The sequence below is a fragment of the Buceros rhinoceros genome, unplaced genomic scaffold (genome assembly GCF_000710305.1).
Source record: "Buceros rhinoceros silvestris isolate BGI_N320 unplaced genomic scaffold, ASM71030v1 scaffold2565, whole genome shotgun sequence".
NCBI classification, from domain to species: Eukaryota; Metazoa; Chordata; class Aves; order Bucerotiformes; family Bucerotidae; genus Buceros; species Buceros rhinoceros.
Genome location: NW_010410998.1, coordinates 45,261 through 57,329, shown reverse-complemented (window position 1 = coordinate 57,329; position 12,069 = coordinate 45,261). Strand labels below are relative to the sequence as shown.

General features: G+C 40.5%; 1 protein-coding gene across 1 annotated transcript in view; it reads left to right on the top strand.

The window, feature by feature from the left end:
• Positions 1-2,889: 2,889 nt before the first annotated feature.
• Positions 2,890-12,069, top strand: part of LOC104493174 (Down syndrome cell adhesion molecule-like) — a gene marked incomplete at its 5' end in the record, with an annotated part of 39,393 nt that continues 30,213 nt past the window's right edge. The window contains 3 exons of the mRNA XM_010135805.1: positions 2,890-3,124; positions 8,596-8,874; positions 11,095-11,370. Of these exons, the coding sequence (XP_010134107.1) occupies positions 2,890-3,124; positions 8,596-8,874; positions 11,095-11,370 (790 nt within the window). The remainder of the gene's footprint in view (positions 3,125-8,595; positions 8,875-11,094; positions 11,371-12,069) is intronic.

Below are 12,069 nucleotides of genomic sequence, written 5' to 3'. Positions count from 1 at the left end.
GTTCAGCAGCCTGGCAGCCCTGCTAGCTCAGTGGCATTGCTATGGGCAAGCACACGTCTGAACTGGCTGCGCTGTCTGAAATGCATAGCTGGTTAATGCTCACACAACTGGAAACAGAAGCAAGAAGCCTTTGCTGCATACCCATCATTAACCCCAAGTAAAGTCCTTAAATGCAATTCCCATCTCCTGAAGCTGTCATTTTAAGCTGCCTACAGACTAAGGGAGACAACTGTGCTTTAATTACCTGTAGTCCTTATAACGTATTTCTTGGCAAAGGGAGATTTGCTTTATGAATATTTCAGTAGTGCAGAATCTGCATGTGACACAGAAATCAAGCAGCCCATTGTTTTCACACCGGAACTCTAAATATCATTCTAACCTAGAATTAGGGGCAAAGGTAAACCTTGTTAAAGGGTACAGATGTTGAGTACCTGTGTAATGAGGAGACACGGTGGAATGGGACAAGTGTTCATGTCTGAGTCTCTGGGGACTGCAAAAGGGAAAATGAGAAATACTCAGCATAGGATGTTACATCTTGGAGTTACAGTGTGAAAATCAATGAAAAATAAAAAGAAGTATAATCTGACCAACAGGAAGTACTTCTGTGCGAATCGTAATGACCCTGCCTCCCTAAGAGGTGGTGGGATTCCCCTTGCTGTAGCTTTGCAGCTGGGCTGTGTAACTGACAGCAGGTGAAGAACAATCTTGTGATTGCTAAGGAGATTCGCTGGGTGATTGCTTGCACGCTTGTGTACTGTGCTCTTTGGTTGCTGGTAGGTAGCTGTAGCTGCCAGGTATTTGTAGAAAACATGAGCGTATTTGGCCAAGCCAAGCTATTTTGTTTCTAGCAAATAAATAACTTATTAGTAACTGAAAAGCTAGGTACCGCATATTTTATTGGTTTGACATAGTCTTAACTGCCTTCATGATTTCCTCCAAATATTACAACTAATATATTAAAATATAGCTTTGTTTTTTTCATATAACCTTTCAAATGCTGTGTTTGAGACACCTGGCTATGAAACTGATGTATTACCTTTTCAGGTGCTTTTCCTACTACACTCAATAGTACCTCTGTTTATAAGTAATTTCTGTTGAAATGCAAGCCTTCTGTATGCGAGCAATTAAATTTTCAGAGCATGTGAGGTCAATATGGCCTCTGAATAAGACAGAACCTCCCCAGGCTGGAATATAGTGCTGCTCATGGCTGAGGAGAGTGCTCAACATCTTCTATGCCTCCATTCTGGAGATTTATTTTGTTAACATCTACTTCCTAGTAACGGCACATTTTATTTGAACAAACAAGGTACTTCAGAAGGATATGTGCAGTGTGGTTTACACTTTTGCAAAGTTGTGACCTAGCTGCTTCCATCCTTGTGCCGTGATTTTTGGAGAATGGGGTCAGCCAAGACAAGTTACCAGTGTGGTTGTTTTGTACGTCTATGTGCAGAAGGGTGAGAGGAGTGGGCTGATGTTGCTTTGTTCAATATTCTCTACTCTAGGGGTCAGCCCTGTCCTGTGACCTTATATGGTTGTTAAAATCTTTTTTCCCATTTCTTTTAGATTGTGGTTTAAAGGAGATTGCATTCTGTAGTGGTACCATTTCCTTTCTGACTTTTCTCTGCTGGATTCCTTTTCCATTGATGTGTTTGTGAGCTAGCACCCTGACTATGCTTAAGTATGAAAAAGTCATTGCTCAAATAGAGCTCTGAAGAAAAGGAAGTATATTTCTTATTACATATTACTGAATAATAATTCATAATGGGTTTCCTCTGTGTGTATTCTCTCCCTTAATTTGGGAGCCAGATGTATTTTATAATACATAGGTACAGATAAGTATATTGTAAGAGCTACCAGCTACTGGAGGAAAAAATAGCAGACATTAAAAGGAAAAGATATTTACATTTTCTCCAGTGTAAAACTTTTAGAAAAGCATACAGAACTTAAAATGCAGTACTTTTTAAATGCAAAGAATGCACAGGTGAGGCTCAAATTTGCAAAGCATTCTAACCACATTACTTTCCTTTATTGTAATATGGGAAAAACTTTAGAGTAAATGTAGATGCTAGCTTTTTTGTTCTTGCTTTTAGAATGTTGTCATGGTTTAGACCCAGCTGACAACCAAGTACCACGCAGAGGCTCTGCCACTCCAGTAGGAGAAATGGAGTGCAGTAACCTAGAGGAAATATGGACAGGGTGGGTTGGGACTGTTCCTCACACTTGTGCTGCCTAGCTTGCAGCTATCGCAGGGGCGTACAACTTCACCGGGGTCAGTGGTGTAGGCAACATCAACAAGGCTGGTTTTGCTGTCCTTGTTTTTCCATCATGCCTGAAGCAGGCTGTGGAGTGGGGCTGTGCAGTACTTGGCTTCTGTGACTGGAATACTCCAGCAAATATGTTCCATATTCTTGGAGTAAAAACTTGTTCCTTTTGCAAGTTTCTCTTGTTTTCACTGATCCCTTTAGTTTAACTTTATATGATCCCCAGCCCCCCCCAATTTTCTGGTGTACCTGGACAGCAAATGCCATTTTGACTAATATTGCATAATTATGCATGTCATCCCAAGCTGTCTTTCTAACACATACAGCTCTGCTGGTAAATTGCCATTGTATCACTCTACGGTATTGAATTGGATTAATTTCTGCATTAGTTCTTTATTCTGTATTTTACCTTAGATGCCTCTTGGATATTGTTTGTTGATTGTGATCTGGCCATGGCATGTTTCTTTCCTCCATTCTTTACATTTTCCTTAGAGATCCCTACCTTTTTAAAAAGAAGAATGTATATCTTTATATGGATTTGTAGTGAATATTTATTAAACTTATAATTGGCAGCTTCTAGACTCCGGCAAAAAAAAAAACCAAACCACCAACTTCCAGGACCCTCTAGCCTGGTCATCCATCCGCCAGCGTGAGCAAGCAGAACACAGTAACAAACTGCAGATATTTTAAATGCTGCAAATTCTTGTGTCTTTCAGGACCTAGATTTCTCATCACATCCACGGGAGCCTTGTATATTTTAGACGTACAGAATGAAGATGGACTGTACAACTACCGATGTATCACAAGGCACAGATACACTGGAGAAACACGACAAAGCAACAGTGCAAGACTTTTTGTATCAGGTGCTCTTTTATACACCATGCTGAATTAACTATTGTATATGCCTCTCTGCTGTGCTAAATTGGCAAGGCAGGTTCTTGTGTGCATATGCACTAACAACCAAGTCATCTATCAAATGGAAGGTAGAAGAGGTCAGCTGTCAGCCGCTGCAAAACAAAATGTCCCATTTTAAAATCCTTTTCTCTGTTTTTAACTTCCTATTATATATTTCTAGAGAGAGCCTTAGGCATTTAGTACAGCGATTTTTTATTAGGTTTAGAGTACTTGCAAAAGGACTGTGGGTGGGATTCATCCCATTAAAAGCAGACTTGTGCAGTGAAATTACCTAGCCATCTTAACTTCCCCTTTTAACCAAAGGAGAGGAACATTTTTAGGGGTCATGTATCTGACCTAGTTCAGCGGCACGCTTTGGGGTGAGATGAATTGCCCCATTGTGCCTATTTCTCTCTGTTAACCATATCAGGAGCTCAGCACGTTTAGCTCAGCAGTAGGTATTTTCACTGCCTGAATCTCAGGTTAGCTGAGGTGCATTTCAACCTTCCTTTTCATTCAGTACACTCCTTACCTGGGGAAAGTAGTGTGTTCCCCTTCTTCCAGGAGGGATCTCTAGCCAGAAGAAGTATGTGATCTGTCCCAGTCCACCCAGGGTGCTGAAGGCAGACAGGAGGGTTACCTGCTGGCTGTCCATGGGCAAAGCTAAGACTCCCAGGACAAATGGCCTTGTGTAGCCGGTAGGAAAATTAGGAGATAGATTGTGGTATTTTAACTTCTCCTTGTAACTGTAAATCATACCCTGATTGTTATGTATGTGACGGACTGTTGGGTTCCACACACACACTAACACTTAGGGCTGTCAGTACGGTGCTGCTCCAGTCCCATCCTCTCCTTAGTTTGCCTCAGTGAGAGGAGGTGCCTGTTGTGGGTGAGGTGAGAAGAAGAAGCAGACCCCAGGCCTGGGTTTGGAACTTATTCTCAAACATCTCTGTATAGGATTAGCTCACCTCCATCTCCCCTTCCTCTCCTTCATTTGCTGGGTGCCTGTAACTGTGTTTGCATGTGAGCAAATCTGCAATTGTATTCCTACATCAATAGAGTGAGCTAAAACAGAACCCCAGTCTCTCTCCTCTTCCTGTATGGTTGCCTTACAGAAGATATGACTACAATCCCACCAAAAGCCCCACAGGACTGCAGTGTTACTAAGTTGCCCTAAAGATCCTAACCCTAAAAATCGGTCAGGGTATAGCGACCTTCCCAATTTAACAGTCAGTGGGGTAATTCTCCTTTAGACCACGTCCTCTGTCTTTTTGTCAGGAAAAAAATCTAGTGATTGAGCCTCAGCTCTCCACCCTCTGAGAGCCCTAATGGAGACAGAGGTGGGCACAAGGTTTTACATCAGTAACATACTTCCTGCCCTTCTCCAAAATGGTCACTGCTGAAGGACTCTGGAGCCCTCTGAACACGCAACTCAGTACTTATATATACTAATGATAATAACAATAATAAAAGAAAAATTGTGATTTTTAGGTTAGAATCACTCACCAGTTGGATCCAGGAGTTTCTTCCCTTGATATGTGTCCTCTGTGGGTTAAAACTCTTGACTCTGGTTTTCTCAGCCAGGTGAAGAAGTAGTTTTCATGCAAAATAATCTGCCTGCTCTGGTCTTATAAGCACAGGCAGGGTCCTATCCTTGTAGCTGGCTCTATAATATGGTCTGCTTCCGTATGAAATCATGCTAAGTCTGAGCCAGTGGTAACATAAATAAAATTGGGCTTGTATCTTGGTTACCGCAGGAAAGTTTTAAGTTATTTCACTGAACAGGAAGGGAAAAATGAAACCTCTGTCTTGTTGTGTAGTCCAGGACAAGCACCCTAAAAGATGAGCTCTGTTTGGAGTTCCTTTTTCTATTTTCCTCCACAGACCAAATCAAAATATGAATTTCTGCCTGTCTGCAATATGTGACTTTTTTTATTCAATGGGTTGAATTATTCTCTATTAGAGCAATAGTGAGCTTTGATTACCAGTTGTGTTAGTCTCCTGAACAGGTGCAGCGATTATGGGCAGAATTTGTCTCTTAATATTTCTCTAAAAGGTTTTCTTTTTTTCTTTACTAGAATTTATATTTTTAAATAATGAATCTTTAAAGAACTGAGATCAGAGGATCCATGAACATAGTTGTGAAATATCTGCTTGCATGAGACCTACATTTTTACTTGCCTTTTACATCCATAAATATTCTTTGCTTATTTGGGAATGAAATAGTTTGTGGTGCATATTGATCAGAGACTCTTGGCCACATTTTTAGTATGAGAAGCTTGTTTATCGTTTGAAAGAATGAGAAAGGTAATGCACATATAATAGTAAACACACATGTGAATAATTAATATGCTGATGACCGAAGCAAAATTCCAAATTTCATTTGGAGTAAGAACATCTACTTGAAACAATGTGGTCTTAAAATTAAAACCAAGGATATTAACATGCTACAAAATACTCCTGTAATGTACATTACGGTGTACTTTTCAAAAAATAATTTTCCCTAGCCATCAGTCCCAGCTCCCAAAATCTTAAGCCTTTTTTAACCCCCACTCTCTAATAAATTGTTACGATTTTGAAAGCATAATGAGTTTCTTTCTCTGTCTTTCAAAGAAGATGCAAAGTAGAATACTTTAGAACAAAATTTTGCCTCATTTTTTCCCACCGTTGACCTTGCTATAAGTAATTTGCCACTGACCATTAAAGCATAGTAAAATTATTATTATTCAAAAGAGTCCATACCACATACTGGAATTGGGTTATGTTACCTTGTTATTTACCTCTTTGCAGGCAATTGCAAATGAACCCTGGGATTTATTTTGTGCTGCTTTTCTTCTCTTTTTCTTTTATTTGGGTTTTATTTTTTTCCCCTAACTGGAATTTATGCAAGGTAGGAGCTCTAAATAGATTGTTCCAGGGACATCCTGAAGAGATATTTTTACCTTCCATTTAAATATAATAGTAGAGAGTGCAAGAAAGCATGTCACTGGAATCATATTTTGTGTATACCTGAATATATTTTAAATATCTCCTCTGTAAGAACCAGCTCAAGACCTCTCAAGTATGTAGGCAAAGCCCAGTTTAGCTCTTCTGTGAATGGGACTTCAGGCTGGACCAGGCTGGGAAGTGAAGTGAACAGGGACTGATGTGCTGTTCTTGAAGGGTGAGAAATGGTAGCTGCAGAGGCAGGCTGTGCCTTCCATGACATCTGCTGCTGGGGGCAGCCTGCCTGGCTTCCCAGGCTTCTGCTTAGGCATGGGGACAGGAGGGCAGCGGGTGCTTTGCCGTCACCATCAGCTTGTTGTCTGAAGTGATTTTGCACTTTGCCTGAGCCCAGCATTGAAGCATATCTGGTTCTCTGCATCAAACTAGGAGGCTGTCAGAGCGTGATATTTGCGAGCCACAACTTTACCTTAGCATTATTTTAATCCCTCCCCTGGCGGGAGGAAACAGCCCATCCTGTTTCAAAGTGTGGTACTTTGTATTTTTGTACTTAAAGGTTTGCAAATGGGACCACATATATCCTTCACAAAGTCTTTGAAGTTAAAAGCCTGGAGAAAAGATATGAAGCTACTGTGAGTTCTGAGTAGGAATAATGCACAGACAATACCTTTAAGTCAGTTATACCTTTTTATTATTTAATTATTACTTGCTATTGAAGAAATTGATTCTGTGTAGATGTAACCTTCCTAAGAGCCAGAGCTGGATTTTTGGCTTGCTTACGTTTTTACTGAGTTAATTCTTTAGGCTGCACAAAAGATTCTATGCACTGAAAACATAGATGCTTGATGACCCAAAAGGCGAGGAAGGAGCTGGCTAATCGATGAGACAAATTGACATTGGCCTTCCCAGTAGCATCCTGGCAGATTGTGCTTTCACTAAGCCAGACATAAACAGCATGGCAAGCTCAAAAATATAACCCATCTTGATGCCAAATATGGACCTTGAGGCTACTGATGCATGCAAAAACATTTGTTTAACTAGTGGCTGACATGTTTCTAATGAGACAGACAGTCACTTACTGTAAACTGAATGTGGATTTGCCTTCAGTGGCTCAACTTTTTGCTGGCACCCAGACAGCAGTAAAACTTCTGTGGTCCTCTTTTATTGAACTTGGCTTTTAGAGTTTTATGTAGATACTCACATAAAATTTACCTAGCCCATTTATTTGCCTTCACAATCTTAGTTTCTGGGTTGATAATATAACTTACATAGTGCCTCTGTTTGCTCTCAAATGTTCCCTCCAAGGTGTGGCTGCAGTTCATGAAGTTATATCTAAGCTAGTTTTAAACTAATTAGCTCAGGTTCTGACTACACTATCACTTCAGTAGCTTGAATTCAGCATGAACTGTTCGTTTAATCTCTCCAGCTCCTAACCAGAACTTACTGCAGCTGCTCTGTGAGCAGCACCTGAGCTAGCTAAATCTAAGACCACTTGAAAATGTCAAAATGGTTTCAATCACACTTGTAGGCAGGCAAGTATGATGTAGATATACCCAAAAAGAGATTGGATAGGAGTAGATAGATAGGAGTAAAAGGAGTTGATCAGCATGTGGAATTTCTTTGTGAGACAGAAGTCTCAGAGAAGTGAGTGCACGTGGTGAGAAAATATTTGAACACTGATTAATGAACATTTGGTACTTATGTCGCAATAGCTCCAGGATGGATTTCCACCATGCTGCACAAAACTGTAAATCACGTCAGCCTCTTCCTCCAAAAGTTTTCAAACTTAAAAAGCAGAAATCACAGAGTACTATTTCTGGTGGGGTACATGCACCTCTGGTGAAGTCACTCTGCCAGATTTCTCTGAGATGATACGTAAATATAGGCCAGGTGCTACACAAGTGTCTTGGTCTGTGAACTTCCTTAATCAGTAAGTTGAGCATGGAAAGTTGGAGTATTAAGCTGTAAGTTGGTTTTGTCACATTAAGTTCTTTTTCCAGAGAAGAAGGCTCGTCTGTCGGTTAGACAGCGGAGAGAAATTCCTGTGTCTTTGCCCATTTCTCTTCTGACAAGGGAATACATTACTCCCTTTATTTCAAAACCTTCAGACCACTGAGAAACATGGAGAATGTGTTGGCTTCATTCCAGCTGAGTAATGCAGGGATAACAGTAGTAATTGCTAAGGCAACACATTTCTGGCTCTCCATTCCTCTGACAGGGTACATGAAGTTTGACCAGAGGAACGGTTGCCACCTGGAAAAAATCCAGTGAGAGGATTTCCAAGTCATCATGACATGCTTCAGTAACACATGCTGCTGGATCCTAGCCACCACTACTGAGATATTACAGACTGATGGGTGGGTCACAGTAGCAAACTGTAGTACATAAAACACTGAGCTAGTGAGTCAAAAAATGAAAGAGAAAAAATATTGGCATATTGCTTAGCCAATGAAAGAATTTTATTTCTCCCATTGAAAACTGCTGTTTGTTCTTTCAGATCCAGCGAATTCAGCTCCATCTGTTCTAGATGGGTTTGACCACCGTAAAGCCATGGCAGGACAGCGAGTGGAGCTGCCTTGCAAAGCATCAGGGCACCCCACACCAAAGTATCGTTGGCTGAAGGACAACATTCCCTGGGAGCCTGATAGCAGATTTCGGCAGACAGTAACAGGTCTGCTGATTGAGAACACACGTCCCTCAGACTCAGGCAACTACATCTGCGAGGTGTGGAACAACTATGGGACTGCCGAGATGGTAGGGCGACTGTATGTAAAACGTAAGTCCTGAGCTGGGTGACGATCTCAGGCCGCTTCTCATCCGGGTGTTTGCATCAGGGAAGATGTTGCCATATCTTGCTGTATCTTCTGTTTCATTACTTTATCTTAGCCATGCTTAAACTTCTGGAAGTTATGGAACAAGATGAAGCAGGCTCTGTGGAGATGAGTTGGACAACTGAGTGATCAGAAGTGCAAATAGATGCAGTTTCTAATGTAGCTATATAATGTATCACATGGAGGATATGTAATTTAGAAGCTTGAATTGGATGCTTGAAAAGAAATTACGAATGTTCTCATGAGTAAAGCTGCCAAACTCTCATGGCCATGACTCATGCTGTTCGGTAATATTGAATACTCATACCTCCCCTCAGTTGAGTATTCATGTGTGAATATTCAGAATGTTTCACAAATTCTGCAAAGGTAGTTATTACTCAAAAGCACTGCATTGGAAAAGAGTTATTCTTCTATTGTTAAAAAAAAAAAAAATTCCTGGAGCAGAATAATGCTTTGTGAACTAACATTTCCACCTATACAGCATGACTAGCAAACTGAGAAGTTTGTGAACAGGTCAGGCCATAAAAATGTCTTCACAAATAACTACACTAAATGTATTTGGCAAAATAAAATTGAAAACAAAGATTAGTAATTTGTGAATTACAACGGAGGAGCTTTGCTTCTTAACATATTCACAAAAATTAGTTGAAATCAGTCTGCCTTGCGCAATAACAAAACCAAAACTTCCAGAGACATGATGTAATCATATTGCTAGTGATACCAAAAGTATCCCCAGAGTCTGGTGATACGTTTTACTTACTGTCTCAGTGGTCAACAGCCAGTAGCTATCTTCTGGATCAGGTTGACACGGAGCAACAGTTGGGCAAAGGAGTTTTACCTTCCTCGGCAATGGAGGATGGGGTTCACTTTCTTCCATCATCATGGCTCTGAGATGGTGATGGTGCACTTGAGTGTGTCTATTTTGTTTAATCAGTCATTGACAGTTCTGAACCTTTGTGGGTTTTTTGGACAGGAGACACAGACACATTCAGTGACTTGTAACATGCATATGAGCAGAGATTAACTGTTGCTCTGGACCACTGCAGAGAAAAGGTCTGTTACTTATGTCTGTTATACAGAATGACTAAGGTCACTGACCTGCGTGGGTTTTTTTCCAGACCTCTGTTCCCAACAGGCTGCTAAAGATCTATTCTGTTTATTAAAAAATGTTCAGTAAAATGAATGACTTACCTGAAGAAATATTAATGTATAAGCATGTGTGTGTATGCAAGCTGGTAAAAAACTAAATAGGCTAATACGTATTTGGTATCAGAGGTTGTATCAGTGGTGATAGTAGTCCCTTATCTTTATAAGGAAGTCAATACACACAAAACACAAGATCTGCATCAAGCAATGCCAATAACTGTTAGGGAGCCGGACATTGTTTTCCTCGCGTTTATGTTTATGACTTTTCTTCAACACTGTTCATCTTCTTTTACAATATAAAACTTGCATTACCTATATCCTGCTGTTTCTGAAGGCTGACTAGAAAATATTGTAGTCCTCTTATGTCAAAACAGAAAATCTAGTGACTTCCACTCCACAAAAAACCCCAAGAAACAAAAAACGAACAAACAAAAACGCTTCCATGTGGACAGATCTGGTGGATATCTGTGGGTGTACCTATGTTAACATTGTAACTACCACCTTTAAAATCTAATCTCCTGGTCACTGGCATTTACCGCGCTTGTTAACATCAGGAATTGGTTTTAGAACATATAAACCGCGTTCCTTTTGCAAGAAATTAAACCAGATGAGCTTCAGGAATGCACATAACAGACCAGTTCAAGGGTTCACAATGAACTAAGGTGAATTAATGTCCAAATTTTGTCCCTCCCAAAACATGTGTAGTGCCTTTGCTAGGCCCTCAGTACCAATGGTGTTACTCAGTAGATCTGCTCCTACTGTTCGTTTAGGCATGCAATTACATCATGAGCTGAATAGGTTATCCCTATAGATCTATGTTTTGTGTCATGGATGTTGATGGCAAAAATGCTTGTTTAGAGCAAACACAGTCATCAGTTGTTTGTTTGTTCATTTTTCAGAGGGCAATAGCTGTCATTTTTGTTGTTTTCCTTAATTTGTTACTTGCACATAAATGCACATGTATACTTAATATTTTCTATTTCTCTTTCCCCCTCCCTTATTTTGATTTAAATCTTCAGAACCACTAAAAGCCACCATCAGCCCACGGAAAGTAAAAAGCAGTGTTGGTAGTCAAGTGTCCTTGTCCTGCAGTGTGACGGGAACTGAGGACCAGGAGCTCTCCTGGTATCGTAATGGTGAAATTATCAACCCTGGCAACAATGTCCGAATCACTGGTGTCAATCGGGAGAACCTTATCATGGATGGCATGGCCAAGAGTGATGGTGGAGCTTACCAGTGCTTTGTGCGCAAGGACAAGATGTCTGCTCAAGACTATGTTCAGGTGGTACTAGAAGGTCAGTCACTACCTGTTTAGTGATTCTGGTCTCTGTAATGATATATATGTCATCTATATATCCTCTTCAGTGCCGTTGTTGTGTAGTGAGGGATACTGAAACCTAATCAAGAAAAGAGGTTACTTATGAACTCTCAGTGTCCCATTCTGAGCAAATACTAGTAGAATGAAAATAAACATTTGAAAACAAAAGTCCCTTCTGAGCAGTCCTTCCAGGCATTTTTTTTTTCTTTTGGTGGGAGTGGATGATAGTAGTGCTGATATTTTACATTAGCTTTTCTGCAGGATGTGAGACAAGAGGTCTCTGTTCAACTCCAAACATCTGGACGTGGATTTTCTGGTGGGGCATAACGGCTGAAGGTCTGCAGATTGTGTTAACTAACTGACATAGTGTTCTACATGACAATCTAGTGAGGAAAGTTTTCAATTTTACAGAGTCAGTTCACTAATGAGGCTGTAGTGCAGTTGTGGCACGGACACTATTTTTAGAGTCTTTATAGAAAAAGAAGACATTACCTGCCTGGACCGTGTTACCTCGGCAACCATCTCCTGTGACTAAGAAAGCCTAAAGAGCATATTGATAATCTATCATGATGTCGAGAGAGTGCAGATTATCAGAGAGCAACAGCAGGAAAGATTTCAAAGACACTCAGGTCTCACTGGGAAAATAATGTCTGCTTTCATCTCCAAAAAGAGCCTG